The following is a 20,922-nucleotide window of genomic DNA, read 5'->3' on the forward strand; positions in this document are numbered from 1 at the left end:
CCCATGCATCTAGAGCTAACCAATCTTTGACAATGGATACCAAAACACTCTAGGTAGTGAAAGCCTCTTCATCAAATGTTGCTGTAAAAACTGGATATCCACATATAAAAGACTGAAACTACATCCCTATCGTTCAACCTGTACCAAAATCAACTTAAAGTGGATCCAAGACCTTAATATAAGGACTAAAACGTTGAAGAACTACAGCAAGTGGTAGGAAATACACTGGAACATACAGATATAGGGAATGGCATTCTAAGTAGAATTGAAAAGGCTCAGTATCTAAGAGAAAGAACCAACAAATGGGACTGCATCAAATGAAAGAGCTTCTTTAAAGCAAAAAAAAAAAAACCACCACTAGGCTAAAAAGACAGGACACAGAATGGGAGAAAATCTTTACCACCTTCATCTGATAAAGGCCTAATACCTAGAATATACAGGGAACCCAAAAAACACAACCCCTAAAGAATCAACAACTCAATGAAGAAAAGAGCACATGAATTTAACAGGGCATGCTTAAACAGTGATTCCCAATGACTATAGTTCAACATAAAATGATGAGTTTGTGTGGGTAACTAATAAAAGGCTGACCAAAGGACCCAATTATGAAGAAGAAAGAAATGATGAAAAGATGCAAATATTGATTATTCTGATTTGGTCATTAAGCATTGTATGCATGTGTCACATTTTTGTATCTTCTAAATACGCACAATCATTGAGAGTCAATACAGAGACATATACAAATTCAAAAAAGGAAAATTGCATATGAAATCAAAAAAGTTCCTAGAAGAACTGTCCAAAACAATCAGACTTTAGGTGTGGGGCAAGATGGTAGACTAGAACCATGTTTTGTTTTCACTGCCTGAATGACAAGAATCAGATAACTAAGGGCAGACTTTAATCTGAATAGAGAAAGAAATAACAAACACTGAGCATCACAAAAGAAGAAACTGGGGAGATGGAAACCACAAAGAAACAGAAAGGAGAAGAAAAAAGCAATGCAGAACCATGCAATGCAACCACAATCTTACGTGTGGATGGAAGATGAAGATGCATTCACAAGGGAAGCCAAATTGCTACATTTCTGAACCCCAAGGTAGATTTGGAAATTCTACCTGCACTTCCTTTAGTCTAAACCCTTGTGTAGCATTTGGTGAGACTAAGACTGTCCAGGGTGAAGGCCAGCCTTGGCAAAGAAATACATTTGTCACATCCCTTGTCTTGGAGGGCTATGGAAAGATGCCATCTGGAGGGAGGACTTGTTGAGATTTAGCTACTGTGGGGGAGAGAAAACAAGGAGGAATCAATGCTCAGCGAGTTTTCAAATCCCTGACATCATGTTTGGGTGGGAGAGGGTCATGAATATTAGGTTTTGAGAGTGAGAGGCTGTGGTGTGAACCATTAGAAAACGTCAAGTAGCGGAGAGCTTTGTGAACAAAAAGCATGGTGGTTAGACATTCTTCCACCTCTGGAAATGTGTGAATCCCATAACATGAAGGTCAGGGGGAAAAAATTCACTGAGTCTGCTTTGACTGACTTAACCATGTCATTCAGAATGGGCATCCTGGATCTGCATGTTGCTTCTGGTGGAACAGAAAGCCCCAAGCACAGATCCCCAAAATCACATGATATCCATGGCCTCAAGATGGAAGTGAATTTCTGGGCAGGGAATGAAAGTACATAGAGTCTTTATGGAAATCCATTCAATCCCATGTTTGTTGCTAGGTATGCTGAAAGCCCCAAAATTTTCCCAATCATATGATTTTCATGTCTTCCTTATCCTAACAAGGAAGTGAACTCCTGAACATGGATGGAAGCAATGAAACCAGCAAGTATGTTGGTTCGGCTCCTCATGTACACCTCTGCATGTAGACGACTCAGTGTTCTGTCAAATTCTGTAACTCATTTGGTGGGAACTCATAGGTTTAGCCACACTTTGTCCCTGGTCACAAACTGGGGACCTTGTGAAGCAAGGAAGATCCTACTCACATGACAGGTTGTAAAGCTCCCTGTGGCTGATAGTGGCTCCAAATACACAAACAGGGGAAACTTCTCTACTGAAAGCAGTCCATAGCAGACAAGTGACCCTTTTGCTAGAGACTCTTGGTGGCTTAGCTCACTCTGACTCCTGTCAGGCCCAGTGTTCTGAGCACCTGGGAAAACTCTTGGGTACTGAGCCAGGTCATAGACCACTGTTGTGAAATAGAGCCTCAATCTTGCCACTACACTCTCCTGCCTGAACGCTGAGAATACTTCAACTGAAGACTACAGGTGATGAAAACTTCCCAACAACGGGCTGACTTCTGGTGCAAATTCTAATGCATAACCTCAGGAAATATGAAAAAAAAAAAAGAAAAACAGACCATTTGACTCATCCTAAACTCCATATCTACAAAGTAACATATACTATCAATAAATAGTAAGAAGAGGAAATCTGAGACAGAGAATGTTTTTAATTTTATTTTTTATTTTTTTGTTGTTCTGGGTTTGGTGTACATTGTGGATTTACAATTGTTCTTACAACATGTCAGATTTATCATACCTGAATTCACATCCTCCATCATTGTGTTTTCCAACCCCTGTCCCCCACATTCTGGGAATAGAATGACAAGTCTCACTTGTCAATTTCCATACATGTGTACATACTGTTTGCATTATGTTCATCCTCCCATGCCTTTCCCTTAACTCTCCCCTGCCGACTAGTACTGAACTACTGAGAAGGTGTTTTTCCACCCTCTTGTCCTTCAATTTTGCAAATGAGATAAAATGAAATTTATGTTTGCAAAGGGAATTTCCTTGTGACTCTCCACTTATGTATGTATTATAAACTCAATTCGTTCATGTCCTTTGTTTTTCTGATTTTTTCTCTAGTCACTTTTGTATGGTGGCTTCAGTAAGCTTAAAAATTTTATAGCTCATTTTTTATGGACAGTACATCAACCATATTCACCTTCTGAACTTCCATCTTTTATCCTCCCTTCACATGCACAAAGAAGAGTGAAGAGGAAGAAATCACAGACAAGAAATTTATCAAATGATTATAAGAATAATTAATGAAGTGAAAGAGGGCATGAACAAATGCAAAAATAAATAACAAGACTACACAAATAAAGACCCAACAATACTAAAAAAGTCAATGCAGGACACAAAAGATAAATTTAAAGTAATTATATAGAAATACTGATGGAAGTCAAATTGAAATCTGAAACAAAGTGTTCCTGAAATGACTGGAACATTTAAAAGTTGAGTACACATTGTGTACTCACCAAATATCCCCCTCAGACCTCCATCGTTCTCTGAGCATCACCTTTGGAAAGGGGGCATCCTGCACCTGGGTGGGAAGCCCTGGCTTCTTCTTCCTCTCACAGTCAGGTAGAGGGAAGAGAATGTGCAAGGGACCTGAGGCAGGGACACACCAGGTAGCGATCACAGGAGAGAGAGCTATGAGTGAGGTGATGTGAACATCACCTGGATCTCCAGTGCATGAGTTTGTCATATGGAGGGAGTTAGTTGTCATGACAATTCTATGATGCAATTTGCATCTTCACAAGGCCCACAGGATGGTTTGTGGGTGGAAAGTGGGAGGTGGGAACCAGGGTTCTGCTTGAGGAGAGTTATTTGTATAATGCTATGTGCCTGAGGACCAACGTTTATGTGGGGTGCAACTTGGTCTTCCAGATTAACCTGCTGTGTGACCCAGAAAGTCCATTCCCTTCTCTGAACCTCCCAGAGCTCAGAGGCCTAGAGGCCTTCAATATCCTTCTCAGACGCACAGGTTATGAGTCAGTTCTGGTGTCCAGGATGAGGAGGCCACAACCACTTCATGCCCAAGCTTGAATCCAGGGGAGGGACCAGAGACAGTGGAGCTCTGCTGATCACTCCTATGTGCTGCACAATGCAGATGGCAGTCATCAATCATGCATTTACACTTCACACCCTCTCCTGCCATTGTCTAGTGATGAATAACAAGAATCATTTTGACATTTTAACAAGATCATGATAGGATTCATTTATTTAATCTTCCCAATAATGATGAGATAGATACCAGTATCACTCACATATTAGAGATGAGGAAACAGACCAGTAAAGAGATAGAGTAAACTGCTCAAGGTCACACAGTAGGAGCTGCCCAGTGGATGTTACATTGTGAAGCTGACATTAGTGGTCCCATTATAAAGACAGGAGAATAGAGTCCTGGGAGCCATTTGGGTTGAGCAATTTCCTAGAGGAATTCACTGAGTTCCCATAGGCCAGAAGCAGAATTAAGTCCCTAACACCAACCCTAGACCCCATGCAGGCCTTTGCTGCACTTTTTATCCACAGCAAAATTCAGCCAGTCTTGGCACCTGTGCCCAGTCCTGCCTGCCCTTAGCTCTGAGGAAGGAGTGTTGCCCAGTGTCCATCCATGGAGTTGACCATGTGGCTTTTATTGTAGAGTGAGCCCACCATGAATGTGGTTTAAGCGACATAGCCACCACGGCATAGATTACTATACCTATTGGGCATGCATCACATCTCCCATGCATGAGATCAATGAGCTTGGATATGTCACCTCCTGCCATAGCCATCTGGGGAGACACAGCTGTCCCTTGTCTTTTTCTCACCTGCCCTGCATCATGCACTTGGCTTTTCTTTGTAGGGAGAATCAATAACTGTTCAACTTCATTGCATGTAATAGGACTATTTAGGTGTTTAATGTCTTCTTGGTTCGATATTTGTTGGTTATCTGCATTTGGCAATTTATCCATTTTATCTAGATTTTACTTTTTATTGAATAGAAGTTTTCAAAGTACTTTGCAATGATTCTGCTGATTTCATTAGCATTATGGATATGTCCCCTTTTTCGCTTCTGATTTTATCAATTTGGGTGTCTTCCATCCTCCATTTCTTCATGTTGGCTACGGGTTTGTCGATCTTGTTTATCTTTCCAAAGAACCGATTTTGTTTCATTGGTTCTTTGTACAGTTTGTTTGGTTTCCATCTCACAGATTCTCACTCCTGATGTTCATTATTCCTCTCTGTCTGCTGGTTTTGGGTTTGTTCTTTTCTTACTTTTCTAGGAGGTCAAGGTGCATCATTAAGGTTTTTATTTGAGAGCTCTGTGTTTTATAAATGTAAGCATGTATAGCTATAAGCTTTCTCTGTAGCATGAACTTTTCTGTGTCCAACAGATTATGAGTGCATTTTCACTTTCATTGGAATCTAGGAAATTTTTATTTCTTCCCTTATTTCTTCAGTCAACAATTGGCATTGCAGTAGTGTGCTGTTCAGAAATTTTTCTGTGGTTTCTTTTGTTTGTTGTATCGAGTTGCATTCATTGTGATTTGATATAATACAGGGGATTGTTCTGATTTTCTTGAATGTGTTGAGTCTTGCTTTGTGTCCTAAAATATCATCTATTTTGGAGAAAGTCCTATGAGCTGCAGAAAACAATGTGTATTGCCTGGTTGTTGAGTGAAATACTCGTAGATATCAACCATGTCTATTTGGTCTAAAGTTATCTATGATGTTTCTTTGCTAAGCTTTTGTCTGGATGACCTATCCATGGGTAATAGTGGAGTATTCAAGTCTCCCTCTATCACGTTGTGAGTGTCTATCCATGCTATTAGGGCCATTATAGGTTTTTTATGTAGACGTGTGCCCTTGTGTTTGGTACATATATGTTAAGGATTGATATCTCCTCTTGATAAATTGTTCCTTTATTTAAAATGAAGTGACCTACATTGTCTCTTCTGGTTGATTTTACTCAGTCTTTTTTCTCAGATATGAGTACGGCTACTGCTGCCAGTTTATGGGGTCCATTTGCTTGGAAAACATTTTCCCCCCTTTGACTCTAAGCCAGTGTTTATTTTTTCAGTGAGATGAATTTCTTGTAAGCAACATGTGGTTGGGTCTTGCATTTTTTAACCCAGTTTGCTATTCTATGTATTTTGATGGAGGCATTCAGGCCATTTACATTCAGTGTTAATATTGAGAGATGCCTGTTGTTTCCATCTATTTTTATTTCCCTGTTGTTTAGTTTTACCTATTCCTTGTTTGTTGCTTACCCAAAAGGGTTTATGCTTTCTTGAGTTTTCCTGTCACACTCTAGTTTCTTCTTCTCTATGTAAAAGTCCTTTAAGTATCTTCTGTTGTGCTGGCTTGGTGATCGCAAAGTCCTTTAGTGTTTCCTTGTTGTGAAGGTTTTAAATTCTACTTCATTTAGGATGGATAGTTTTAGTGGGTAGATTATTCTAGTTTGATGGTTGCTTTATTTGAGGGCCTGAATTATATCTTCCAATGACCTTCCTGTATTTGGAGTTTGAGTTGAGAAATCTGCTATTATTCAAATGGGTTTGCCTACATATGACTTGTCTTTTTTCTTTGGCAGCTTTCAGAATTTTTTCTTTGTCTTGTGTGCTGAGTGCTTTGATTATGATGTGTCTGGGGGTGTTTCTTTTTGTCTGATGGTTTGGTGTTTTGTACGGTTTTTGCCTCTTGGTGGTTCTCTCTTTCTCGAGGTTAGGGAATGTTTCAGCTAAAACTCTATGGAACAGGTTGTTGATGCCTTTAGTTTGTAACTCCTCTCCTTCTTCTGCATAGAATGATTCATAGAATATGTCTTTTCATGATATCCCAGATATATTTTATGTTCCATTTATATTTTTAGCCTTCTAACACTCGTCTTCATCTTTCATCTTTTTCTATGGGTCTAATTCCAGTACTTTGTCTTCTGTTCCTGAAACTGTCTTTTCAATTTGTACCATTCTGTTTGTCAAGCTTTTGGTTGAGATTGTCATCTGGAATTTTGAGTTGTTTATTTTGAATTATTTTTCAGGTTTTCCTTATCTTTATTGATGTCCTCTTTCATATCCTGGAAAGTCTTCTCAATTTCATTCACCTGTTTGTTTCTGTTATCTTTGAGCTCATTTGTTTATTCACATCCTCTTTGATGTCAAATACTAACTTTTGAATTTCTTTTTTGAGGCCATTAATCATTTTTATATTTTTTTGGAATTTATTATTTGATATCTGTCCCCTATGCAGGTGTTTACATCCTTAGTGGTGGAGTTGGTCTTTGAGATAGAGTGGTTTTCTTGGGGTTCCATTCTGGGTTGAGAATTGTGCATCTCAAGTTGTTTTAGGTTATGGTCTTGTTCCCTTGAGCCCCTGGAGTTGGGTTTTGAGGGGTTTTTTCCAAGAGCTCCAGCAGTTTTCCTCAGAGAGCAGTATGCTGGAAATATTCCTCCTTGCACAGATCTTACTGTGGTGCCGATTAGCTTTTTTTCCCCTCAGTGAAATTGCTGTTGTTCCTACTCTTTGATGGAGGTGAGGAGACTCTCCTCCAGTCACAGTGTGGAGTGCTCATTCTCTGTGCACTGTGGGAAGCAAGCCTCCTAGCGCCTACAGTGTAGTGTATTGCCAATCAGTGGAGGAGCTGTGATTCCAGCTCATGGAAATGAGAGGTGGGACTCTGCTGAAGTGAGGCAGGAGCTATCAAGCTGTTGGGCACAGTGGGAGCACTGGGCCTCTGTGCACCTCAGGATGCAGACTTTCTAGTACCACTCACTGAGTAGTAGGCTACAGCTTTCCTTCCCTTCCGTGGGGAATCTACCATTTTCGACTTTAAAATGGCAGATTACCACTCAGTGGAAGAGCTGGATTCTTGCTCCATAGCAGGGGAGCAGGGCCTCACCTATTGGAGAGCTTAGTGGTTAGATTGTGCCACAGTGCTCTGTAGAGAGAGAAGCCACCCAGCACAAGCAGAATAGCAAATTGTGGAGTATGGGTTTGACTTGCCTGTGTGCTAGTAGACTCCTGGCACTGAGTAGCAATTTGAGGGTGGCTGTGGGATAGCAAACTGCAGGCTTCATTCCTCTGGTGTCCACAATGCAGCAGAAGCTCAGGGATCTACTTGTGTTGTGTTGAGAGCTTCCAGGATCCATGGGAGGAGCTGCAGGCCCAAGGAACTAAGCCTCCAGCAGCAGGTGTCTTGCAAATTGCTTCACAGTATAGGCTACCAGGAGTCATGGCAGCAGCTTCAGGCACGAGGGATCCAATGCTATGGGCAGCATTAGTTCTAGTGTCCATTTGACAGATGCTGGCTTCTAGGAGCCACAGGAGCTGCTGCAGTCATGGGAGAACAAAGCCTGCGAATAGCGTGAGCTGTGGTGCCTTCTTGTTGGTGTGGACTACCATGAGCTATGGCTGTTGCTGCAGGCACGGGAACTTAAGCCTGTGGGCAGCAGAGCCCTGGGGCCTGCTTGTAGGTGTGGGCTACCAGGAACCACAGCATCTGGTACATGCACAGAGGAAGCTAGCGTTTGTCAAGCAGGAACCCTGGACGCTGCTTGCTGTGTGTATGGGCTTCTGGAGGGCAGTACAGTAGCATTGCAAGCAAGGGGGAACCAAGCATTTGGGTAACGTAAGCCTAGGAAACTGCTTTCTGGCATGGGTTATGAGGAGCATCAGCAGCTGCTGCAGGTATGGACAATCAAAGCCTGTGGGCAGTTGGAATTCGAGGTCCAAATTGCCAGGTGCCATTGTCCAGGAACCACAGCAGGTGATGAAAGCACGAGAGAACAAAGCCTGTGGTCAGCAGGACTCCTGGGGCCTGCTTGCTGGCACAGGCTTCTGGGAGTTTGGTACAGCAGTTACTGCCAGCACAGGGAACCAATCCTTCTGGTTTGTGCCTTCTGTTAGCTCTTGTTTATTTATTTATTTATTTATATAGCTCTTATTATTAGGCTCTTATTAATAGATAGACTCTTTATTACTGTTTCAATATTATTACATGCAACAGGCCTGTTTAAGTGGTTAATATCTTCTGGGTTCAGTTTTCACTGGTTGCATGGATTTCAGATTTTATGAGTTTCGTTTTGATTTTCCTGTTTGCATGACTATACGTTTTAAAAGTACTCTGTAATTATTTTCTGGATTTTGTTCATTGATATTTGTGGTTTTGTCCCCATTTTAATCTCTGATTTTGTTTATTTGGGTTTTTTCCTTTCTCTGTTTTGTCTTGTTGGCTAAGGGGTTGTTGATCTTGTTAATCTTGTCAAAGAATCAACTTTCTATTTCATTGTTTCTTTGTATACTTTGATTGGTTTCTATTTCATTAGTCTCAGCCCTGCTTTTTGTTAAATTTCTCTGTCTACTGGTTTTGGATTTGCTTTGTTCTTTTCAGAGGAGCTTAAGGGTGCAGCATTATATTCTTTCTTTGAGAGGTCGCTGTTTTTTTAATGTTGGCCCATAGAGCTATAAACTTTCCCTTTAGATGGTCTTTGCTCTGACACACAGATTCTGGTAGGTTGTATTTCATTTTCTTTGGATTCTAGAAATGTTTTGAATTCTTCTGTTATGATTTCAATCACCCATTGGTTTTTTAGCAGCATGTTTTTCAGTTTCCATGTGTTTGAGTATTTCCTGGAGACACTTTCATTGTTGAGTTTTAGTTTAATTCTGTTGTGATCTGATATGATGCAGAAGGTTGCTTTGATTTTCTTGAATTTGGTGAGACTTGCCTTGTGTCCTAAAATATGTTCTATTTTGGAGAAAGTTCCAAGCTGCAGAAAAGAGTGTGTATTGCCTAGTTGTTGGGTGAAGTACTTGGTGGATATCAACCATGTTTATTTGGTCTAATGTGTGAAGTAGTTCTAAAGATTCTTTATCATTTGTCTGGATGATCAGTCTGTTGGTGACTGTGGGATAATCAGGTCCCCCACTATCACTGTGTTAGTGTCTATCTGTGCTCAGAGGACCGTTGGAGTTTTTTAATGTAGATGGGTGCCCCAGTGTTTGTTGTATACAATATTTCCTCTTGATGAATTGTTACTTTCATTAATATGAAGTGACCTTCATTCTATCTCCTGACTGATTTTATTTTGAAGTCCACTTGGTCAGATATGAGTAGAGCTACTCATATCTGCTTGTTTCTGGGGTCCATTTGCTTGGAAAACTTTCTTCCACCCTTTGACTCTAAGCCAGTATTTTTTCTTTTCAGATAGATGAGTCTCTTGTACGCCTAGGTGTTGTTTCTTCATCCAATTTGCTGTTCTGTGTCTTTTGATTGGGGCATTGATGCCATTTACATTCAGTGTTAGTATTGAGAAGTGCATGTTGTTTCCAGTCATTTTTGTTCACTTGTTGTTTAGTTTTACCTAGTCCTTGTGTATTGGTCTGCTTACTCAAAAGTGTTTATTCTTTCTTGAGTCTACTTGCCTCACTCTATTTTCAACTTCTATATGTAAAAGTCCTTTAAGTATCTTCAGTAGGGCTGACTTGGTAGTTGCAAATTCATTTAGTTTTTCCTTGTTGAGAAAGGTTTCAGTTTCTCCTTCAATGATGAAGGATAGTTATGCTGGGTAGACTAGTCTAGGATGACAGTTCCTTTCTTTCTACATCTGAGTTAAGTCTTTTCATGACCTTCTTGTATTTAGAGTTGGAGTTTAGAAATCTGCTGTTATTCTAATGGGTTTGCCTGCATATGTGACTTGTCTTTTCTCTTTTGCAGTTCTCAGAATTCTTTCTTTGTTCTATGTGCTGACAGTTTGGATTATAATCAGTCTGCGTGTCTTTCTTTTTTGGTCACGATGGGTTGATATTCTATAAACATCCTGCAATTTGGGGACTCTCTCTTTCTCGAGGTGAGGGAAGTTTTTAACTATTAATCTATTGAATACATTGTCAAGGCCTTCAGTTTTTATCCTCTTCTCCTTCTTCAATACCCATGATTTGTAGGTTTTGTCTTTTCATGGTGTCACAGATATCTTGCATCTGCCATTCATATTTTCATAGCATTCTTTCATGATCTTTCACTGTTTGATCTAAATTCTCTACTTTGTCTTCTGTTCTTGATACTCTATTTACAACTTTCTCCACTCTGTTCTCCAAGCTTCCAGTTATGATTTTTGTTTGGGATATTGAATTTTTTATTTAGTATTGATTAACTTAAAGGGTATCCTTATCTTTGTTGATTTTCTCTTCCATATCCTGGATAATCTTCTTAATTAAAGTCATCTGTTTTTTGGAGAACCTTGGTGCTCATTTAATTGGTTTCTCATGTTCTCTTTGAGGGCAAATGCTTACTTTTGTATTGTTCCTTTGATGTCATTAACCAGTTTTGCTATTTTTTTGAAATTATTTTTTGATAGCTCTTCTTCTATGCAGGTGGAACTGGCCTTTTTATGGAGAGTGGTTGTCTTGCTATTTCATTCTGGAGTTGGTTTGGGTTAAGATTTTAATCCCTTGTGACCCTGTAGTATGGTTTTGAGTTTTTGTCTCTTGGAGCTTCAGTAGTGTTCCTTAGAGCAGGGTATACTAGATTTGTTACCCATTGCAGGGTTTTTGCTGTGTTGCAAATTACATCTTTTCTCACATCATTGAGGGGTTTGAGTTCCTGCACTTGGATGGGGACAGAGGGTTTCTTCTGCAGTGCAGTGGGGAATGTCGGGTCTCAGTGCACTGTGGGGGCCAGGTCTCCTAGCACAAGCAGAGTAGCAGATTGCCACTCAGTGGAGGAGTTGGGATTCTAGCTCTTGGTAGGATGAGATGGGAATCTTCTCCAGGGAAATGCAGTGTGAAGTGCTTGGTTTCTGTGTGCCTGGGGAAACAGGGATTATCATACCACATGCAGAGTAGAAGATTTTAGCTTACCTCTCCTCAGTAGGATATCTGGCATTTTCAATCTTTGTTGGGAGAGTAAGGGTTCTGTTGTTATCAGGGACTGTGGGGGATGTGGCTCTCCATGCTCTGTGGGGAGAGAAGCCTCCTGGTGCCTGCAAATAACAAAGCTTGGAGCCTGTGGTGCACTTCTGTGTGTGGTGGCAGGCTCCTGGCAATGTGTAGCAAGTTGAGGCCACCTGTTGTGCATCAAGGCCAGTGCACTTGAATCAACATAGGAGCCCAAACACATAATGGGGTAAAGACACCCTCTTCAACAAATGCTGCAAGTAAGTCTGGATTTCACATATAGAAGGCTGAAACTAGATCCCTGTCTCTCAACCTGTACCAAAAACAACTCCAGTGGATCAAAGACCATAATATGTCAGGAAACTTTGAAGCAACTCCACAAACTAGTAAGAAATATACTGGAACATCCCTGCCATCAGGTTTGAGTGGGAGATGGTCATGAGAGAGGAGCATGCAGAGTGGGAGGGTCTGGTGTGAACCCTTAGAGAAGGTGAAGTAGCAGAGACTTGTGTGAACAGAAAGTATGGTCCAGACATTCTACCACCTGTGGAAGAGAGAGAGTTCCATAACATGATGGTCATATGGAGACAAATCACTGACTCTGCTTTCTCTGTGTTAATGTTGTCCTTTAGGTTGGGCATCTTGGATCAGTGTGTTGATTCCGTGTGGTCCTGAAGGCATCAAGCCCAAGTCTCCCTAACCACATGACTTCCAGGGCTTCCAAAGGGAAGTGAATTTCTGAGCAGGGCATGAATTATATATTCTTTCTATGCAAATCTACACTATCCAGTTTGTTGGTCGGTGCTGCTGAAAGACCTGCACTTTTCCAAATCACATGATGTACATATCCTCACCCCAAGAAGAAGATGAATTCTCGGACATGGATGGAAGCAATAAAACCAGCAAGTAGATTTCTTGGTTCCAAAGGTAATCTCTGCATGAAGGTAATTCAGTGCACTATCCCTGTCTATAATGTATTTGGGGCCACTGATCAGCTTAAACCCTAGCTATTCCTAGAAACAAGTTGGGGACATTGTGAAGCAAGTAAAATCTTACTCAACTGACAGTTGGTTAAGCTCCTTCTGTCTAACAGTGGCTCCAAAGAGAGAGAGCTTCTATAGTGAAAGCAGTCTAGAAGAAGTCAGATAACCATTTTATCAGACATTCTAAGTGGTTTAGCTCAATGTGAGTACTGTCAGGCTCAATATTCTGATCAGATGGGCAAATCCACAGCTACCAATGTGGAGAAAATGAGTCACAACCTTGCCACTACGTTCTCCTATGTAAACATTGAGAATACTTCAATGAAGACTACAGGTGTAAAAAATTTCCCAGAAATAGATTGGCTTATATGTACAAATCTTAATGCAGAAACCCAAGTAATATGAAACAAATAAGGCCACATGACTCATCCTAAACTCAGTATCTCCAAAGGAACACTAATAATAATGAAGAAGAAGATATGTTAGACAAATGGTTTTTAAAAAATGGTTATGAGTGATTGTTAAAGAAAAGAATAGTTAAAGAAGGAAAGAATGAATGCATGAGTGGATGACAAGAGAACACAAATAAAGACCAAATGGAAATAAGGAAGTCAATGCAGGGCTTGAATTGTAAAGATTCAATAGTTATAGCCATCCTGTCAGAAATCAAATTGAAATTCTGGGAACACAAAGTCATCAAATCAACTAAGAAACTCAGTTTAATGTTTCTCCCCATCAATGAATAATGTTGATTACAGAATGTGAGGAATTGAAGAAATTTAGATGCATTAGAAGCATTACCTGAAGGTAAAGGAAAAACTAAAGTAGGAATGGAACACTTGAAATTTCAGTTCCACCAATATATGGGTCACCTAATGTACCCCTCAGCCTTGGACCTTTCTCTAAGAATCATCTGTGGAGAGGGGGCATCCTGAGCCTGACTGGGAAGTCCTGGATGTAGTCTTTCTCTCATCAGTTCAGATAAGTAATTAATAGACAGTGCAAAGGACCTGATGCAGGGGCACGGCTGGAGCGAGCCCAGGTGAGTGAGGTGTAAATGGGGTGATGTGGACTGTGCCTTATCTTGGGGCTGCAGTTACTTTTTTGTAACATGGAGGGAATGTTGGGCAACTCCATAAAACCATTTGCATCTTTAGAATACCCCAATGGCTGGCTGACTTGGGGAAGGTGGGTGTGTGTGGGGAGCCGTGTTCCACTTTGAGGAGAGGGATTTGTATTACTGCTATGTGCCTTGGGGCCCATGGTTAATGTAAAATGATACCTCCTGTCACAGATTAACCTGCAGTGTCAGCCAGAAAGCCCCTTCCCTTCACTGAAACACCCAGAGCTCAGCAGCCTAGACAGTTGTTTTCCATGGAATTTCTCAGAAGCAAGGGTTATGAGCCTTGGTTCTAGTGTCCAGGATGAGGTGGCCACACTCCCTTTGTGCCAAAGTCTTACTTCACGATAGGGGTGCATGAGATTGGAGCTTTGTTAGCACCTACTATGTGCTGACATAATGCAGGTGGCCTTCATCCGTCATGCATTTAAGCTTCACAGCCTCTCCTGCTACTGGCCAGTGATGAATAACCATAGGAAACATATTGACAGCACCATGGGAGCCAGTTTGTAGCCTAAGCTCATAGTGGAATTATTCTATTTGACCCACCTCATAATGATGAAATAGGTATTATTATCACTTACATATTAGAGGGGAGGAAACAGAGGCACAGTGACATCAAGCAACTTTCTCAAGGCCACAGAGTAGAAACATACTTTCTGGATGTGTGTGCTGTGTAGACACCAGACCCACAGTTTTAAGCTCCTTCTACAAGATGAGAATGTGGACATGAGCAAATTTCCTTGGAGTCTGCATGGGATACCACAGAGCTGCCCTTGTGCTTTTCTCCCCTTTGTTTGAAGCTGCACATGTCCACACAAACCCTCATGAAAGGGGTCCTGAGGGACACCCCAATCCACAAGGAGTCCCATAGTCCTTTGCAGGTGACTGTCTGGGCTAGTGAGAACTCTCACTACCTTAGACATCCTGAGGTCCCATTCCTGGGCTTGCTGGAGTTGTCCAGGAGATTAATGTGCATAATTAGCATGGCTTATCTGTGGGAATGAGCCTCTCCTTTACCCTATCTTGACCTACTCATAGTGCACTAGCCAGACACACTCTCAGTTCTTCCTTGGTTATCTATGCTGGCATTATCCTGTCACCCTCAGCACACCTCCACCTCTTTGTGCAGTTTTGCTTTTGTATATACTTCACTGCTGTGCCACAGAGAAACAACACATTCGACCTTCTTCTCACATCCCACTTGGCTCCTGTCTGATTACACAGGTGAGTACGTGCAAGAGAGTGTGTACATGTGCATATGAGTGCTGTGTGTTTATGCACAAGTGTGCACATGCACGAGTGTGTGTATTGAGTATATTTGTCCTAAGTGTGTGTGTATGAGTGTATTTGGGTGAGTAAACCCACTATGGTGAACATACATCCATCTGTGTGCATACATGTGTGTTCATGCATGTGAGGTTGAGTATATATGACAGGGTGAGAACACTTCCACAATGACTTCCCTTCTGGTTCCCTTATCCAAGCCCTGGACTTGAACCAGCCATAGTCTTTCTTGGCCCCAAGACACAGGACTGTGACCCAACTGTCTAACTCAGAGGACCCTTTCATCACCCACCTGCACAGATAAGCACCAGGGCTGATGTAAGCTCAGGCAGGACATTGCTTCAGGATTCTCCACCCCCTGCCCACATACTGGGAATCCCATAGAGTCCACACTGAAGGTAGAGCATCTGGAGACTTGGATTCTGGACTTGAATACAACTTCTTGGCCCACATTCAGCAACTCATGCAGGTCCAGCATAGTCAGTGACCAGACACTGAAGTCTGTTTAGTCAGAAGGAAAAGTGTTCGAATGGTTAGGCACAGTATAGTGGGAACAGCATGGAGGGAATAAGTTGTGACAGCATTGACAGGTTCTCATCTATATCCATGCTTCCAAGCCTACCTTGGCATATTCAAAGATCCACGAGAAGCTGGTATAACCTGATTAGCCCTGGTGCTATGAAGGGACTGTCAGGGTTCCCAGCCCAGTCTTGGAACCAAAAGGCACTCTCCTAACTCTGTCTCCCCTGCTTAGCTGTGAATGTCCCTGTGTATACTCATGTCCACATCCTGTGCCCAGGTTGGCCAGATACAGAGTAATAGACACTGCGGTGAAGTGCTGACATGTGTGGGACAGGACCTTGGCAAGGAGATTAGCAAATTTCCACCAGTGACAGTCAGTGACTGAAGTGGCATGTGGGGGAGGAGGGACAATGGCATTAGACTGATGTAGGTTGTAACAGTGACCCCACCTCACTGGCCCAGCCTGCATCAGCAATCCAAGCATGTCTTAGCTTTCTGATTCACCTGTCTCTCAGAGCTGCTTTATGGATTATAAAGGATTTCATGAGATTTCCAATTATTGTTACTCCAGTGGGATTTATTTATCTAATGTTATTGATAAAGTCTTATGATGCCTACAACATTCATTTTGCAATTAATTAACTAAAATTGGTGCAGTTTAGAGAGCAAATTAAACAGTTTTTCAGGCAGGGGTTGGTGAATCTAATGAATGGGCCAGTGTGTTCTAAAAGAGAAATAAGAGCACATGTCTCCCTCTAGTTGATGGCTTCATGAAATGAGCCAGTGACACTGCACCTTGTCCTCATTCGTGAAAGGTGGTCACAGCAACTCTCTAGTTCTTCAGCAATCTGAGGTTGGCAAGACTTTTTATTCACAGATAAACACAACAAAGGGCTTTATGATAGATGGTTAATTTTATGTGACATGTGAATGGGCCACTGAGTACTCAGATAGTTGATCAAGCACTATTCTAAGTGTGGCTGTTTCTGAGCAATGTGAATATTTCAATGTACTAAATGAGAAAAGCACTTGGCCCTTTTAATAGGAGTGGGCTTTGTCTAAGCAGTTCAAGACCAGAGTAGAATTAAACCACTAAGTAACATGTAGTTCTTGTCTGACTGTATTAGTTACAGCATTGCTTTATCCTGCTATTGCCTTGAAGAGACTTGTCAACTCTTGCTTTTGGCTCTTGAGTGAGTTTTTGGACAGGATTTTATACCCTGTGCTCACCTGGGTTTTTAACTTGTTGATAGTAGATACATTTGTGACTTCTTTACCTCCATAACTATTCATTCTGTGTGTGTGTCTGTGTGTGTGTGTGTGTGTGTGTGTTTGAATGCACACCGTTTTGGCTCCATGACTGGAGAATGTGATTGACACATGCCCCAAGTGACAATTGTGGTCAAGAGTACTGGCTTTGATACCTGAAGCCAAGTTTTTAGCTGGAGGAAACTAGTCTACTGTGTACTTTCACTTGAAGTATTCACAAATTTAGGGAGACTAGACATGAATGCATTGGGGTGTGTTTTGTCATCACTGTACTAGGGGTTGTAGCTCTGGAATCATATTCAACTGCAGTGCTCAAAACACTGGGTCCAGCCCCCAACTCCACACTGGGAAAGAAAGCTTACTGGCAGAACCATGACAAACACCACCCATGGGAAAATAGAAAACCTTAATAAAGAAGAATCCTGGCCAATGCTCCAGTATCCCTAGAAGAATATAGGAACTCGGGGCTCTCAGTGACCAATTTCCAGTTGAGCTAACCTTCTAAACCAGGGCGTCTTTACTATATTTCCCCTGTAGAAGACCATATTTCTGTTTGCTCAGTATGTGCCCCAATGCTGACTTCACAGAACTAATTCAGCATTGCTGAATTAGAACTAATATGCTACATCAAGCTAACATCAATTTATTGAATGAGGCACTATTTCATTAAGGAAGAATGCTGAGCTTGCCGCTTTCATTGGAACCTGAAGCATTTTCTTTTAGAGGCAGAAGGTGCTTGTTTCCTCACTATACAGAGACACACTAAATGGGAGGGTGGAGGACCAGGCTGGCCCAAGCAAAAAGAAATACTCTATCTCAAAAATAAGAAATACAAAAATGGATGGTGGTTTTCCTCATGTGGTACAGGAATTGCCTGGAATTTTTCACTATTGCCAAAAAAATCAATGAAAAATACCAACGGAATATAAAACAGAGGGACACTGAATTTCACATAATCTGAAAATTGAGGAAAGTAACCATAAATACCAAAAGGCAGAAAACATCATTGTGGAGATTAGAAGCATAAGCCAGTAGTATTTGCAGGGTTGAATACACAATGAATGAGACAAAGTGAATAACAACATCACAATGCAATCAAATGTTGAAAATGAGAAATGCAACATATAGAAATTCTAATCCTGATAGAAGAAGTAGCATGAGTTTTCAGTAGACTGAAGTAAGCCACAAGTTTTCATCTCATATCTAACTACTAGAATGCTTTACTTTTATTTTTGATTTTTGTTTAATATACACATGAATTTAACTTTCAGAAGCCTCGTTGTACATAGAATGGGTTTTATTCCTGAAGCCATATAGAGTGTTCCTCTCTGGCCTTAACAAAATAATGTAGCACTTGGGACCAAAGATGAAGCCTAAGATCCCTGCACTGGAGGCCAAGATGGAGAAGACCTCCACAGCCACCATGACCCTTCCCTTGGTGCTGTGGTAGACAGGGAGGAAGGTGATCCAGACACTACAGAACACCAGCATGCTGAACGTCAGGAACTTGGCTTCATTGAATGTGTCAGGAAGGTTCCTTGCTAGGAAAGCCACAGTGAAGCTCCCAAAAGCCAGGAAAATTAGGTATCCCAGGATGCAGTAAAAGGCCACAACTGATCCCTTGTTACACACAATGTTGATGTGGCCATGTTCCGAGTTTGTGTCTGTGTCAATGAAGGGTGGAGAGGTTCCAAGCCAGATTCCACAGGTAGTCAGTTGGATCAGTGTGCAGATGGGAATAAGGTAGTTAGGTGTCCTTGATACCAACAGCCACCTCATCCTTTTCCCTGGAGACGTGACATTAAATGCCAGAATCACAGTGAGAGTTTTGGCCATGACAGTGGAAGTAACCACTGTGAACACAATTCCAAATGTGGTCTGCTGGAGGATGCAGGTGGCCATGCTAGGACGGCCAATGAAGAGCAAGGGACAGAGAAAGCAGAAGGTGAGGGAGATGAGCAGGATGTAGGTGAGAGCCCTGTTATTGGCCTTGACAATGGGAGTGTCTCTGTGTTTCATGAAGACCACAAGAACAGCAGCTGTGAGTACAGAGAAGATCACAGCCATGCAGGCCAGAGCCAAACCCAAGGGATCTTCATAACCCAGAAAGGTCACAGATTTTTGGAGGCAGTGGTTTTTGTCTCGGTTTGCATATTGATGATCTGCACACTTCACACACTGATCCATGGCTGGTGATGAGTGCAGGTTACCATTAGTCAGGGTTCAGTTGACACCTCTCCCCTACAGCACAATGGTAAACTTTTCCTCTTTTGTTGCTTTAGTTAAAAATGAATTCTACACTGCAAATAATTCCAATCAAACACTTCCCGTTTTTGTTATGGTAGCACAAACAATGTCACTTTAACTTCCTTGACTTATTTGGCATATTCATGACACCATTTTGGAACTCTCAAAAAACACTAAAGTTATTCCTAGCTCACCAAATAAAACCTCTATAAATTATATCTTGTTTTATTCACAACCACCCCAAGTTTATTTAGAATTATGTTCCCTTTTATTATGAGATAGATAATTAATAATTTCCAGAAAATAGAGGCAATCAATAACACTTTTTAACTGGGTGAAGAAAACTCAACATCCTGTAACTCAATGTAATTTTTACCATATGCATGTTCTAGGGCAGAGTAAATTTGCACTGAATCAATACATTTATTTGTAGGGTACTAAGGTCTTTCTACTATGTTTGTCCTTTCATAATCCTATTTAGACCTGCACTAATTCCAGTCTATTTGTCATTATTCTACACGTGTTTTGTTAATGTCAAGAGTCTTTCAAAACAAGCATGATTTTTTGGCCTAGGGAGCATATACATTAAGATATAGTAAATGTCATTGTTTAAAAAATTCACTTATGACTTACAACTACTATGTAGAATATAATACATTCATATATATTAGCCTCGTATTACATCATAAGTAAATTCAATGATTAATTTCACAATTTACCTCAATTTCATGGAAAACACTACCATAATATTCATGTTACATGTTCTTTTTCTGAAAAATATTTTATGCTGGGTGCACGGGACCAAGGCTGAAATCCAAGCACTCAACAGGTAAAGACAGGGTGGATTGCATTTCAAGGCCAGCCTGGGGAAAGACTCAGATCCCATGTCAACAAATAAGCTTGGAGTGATGTTGGCACCTGTGTTCCCAGTTTAGGCTGATCACACTGCAAGGCAAAAAACATGTATCTGTCTACAAATTAACTGAAGCAAAAAAAGACTGGGAGTATAGTTCAAGTGATAGAGCACTTGCCTAGCAAGACCAAGTTTTCTTGTTTAGAGCCTGGAGCCAATCAATTAATCAATAAGTCAATTCATAAACTATGTGTTCATTTCTGTTACTGAAAGTAATGTCTTGGGCTGCAGAATTTCACAACTGATGTCCTGTTACAAAGTTTTCCTTTCTTGGTGAACAGTGTTATTAAGATTTTTTTATCACATTTATTTATATTAGAATACCCCTTAAGTTTGATTTTCCTTTGTTGTGTTAATTTACTAAATATATTTTCTTGTTGTATTGGGTCTCTTGTTTCTTTGTCTTTAGGTTGCTTTTCCTTTTCTGTATTATGATAGGCGCTTGTTATAAACAATGTCTGGCATTCCTGATTTTATTCCTGAGTATTTATTCCAACCCCTCAAGTCCTTTCATAATATTTTCATGTTTTCATTTTTTATAATCTTGATTTAAAGTGTTCTTTAAACTGTGATATGTGTAAACAAGTATTTGTTAATATGTCAATTTGAAAATAGTGGAATTGTTTATAGAGAGTTCCTTATCTGAGCAGAGTGAACCTACATTAAACCCTGTAGTCATAAAGAATTAAAAATGCAAATTAATTGCATCTGCACTGTGTTGTCAATCTCAATATATTTTAAAGTGAAACTGAAATCATGCAACTATGCTGCTTAACTAAGGTACATATGAGTCATTAAGGAAATGAAAAACTGTGATGTAGAAGTGTTTCTAGCATGTATTATTTAACATAAATCTGGACATTGTAAATGTAATATGCTAACTGTGGCATCCTGAAATGTTCATTATCCAT

At 40.8% G+C, this 20,922-nt stretch overlaps 1 protein-coding gene and 1 pseudogene across 2 annotated transcripts in view; one reads left to right on the forward strand and one right to left on the reverse strand.

Annotated features, from left to right (window-relative positions):
• Positions 1-20,922, forward strand: part of LOC109676094 (vomeronasal type-2 receptor 116-like) — a 173,744-nt pseudogene that overhangs the window by 75,388 nt on the left and 77,434 nt on the right.
• Positions 18,112-20,922, reverse strand: part of LOC141424003 (vomeronasal type-2 receptor 116-like) — a 45,320-nt gene continuing 42,509 nt past the window's right edge. For both annotated transcript variants that reach the window (XM_074075658.1, XM_074075659.1), the window contains one exon: positions 18,112-19,040. In XM_074075658.1, the coding sequence (XP_073931759.1) occupies positions 18,112-19,040 (929 nt within the window). The remainder of the gene's footprint in view (positions 19,041-20,922) is intronic.

This window comes from Castor canadensis, chromosome 6 (assembly GCF_047511655.1).
Source record: "Castor canadensis chromosome 6, mCasCan1.hap1v2, whole genome shotgun sequence".
Lineage (NCBI taxonomy): Eukaryota > Metazoa > Chordata > Mammalia > Rodentia > Castoridae > Castor > Castor canadensis.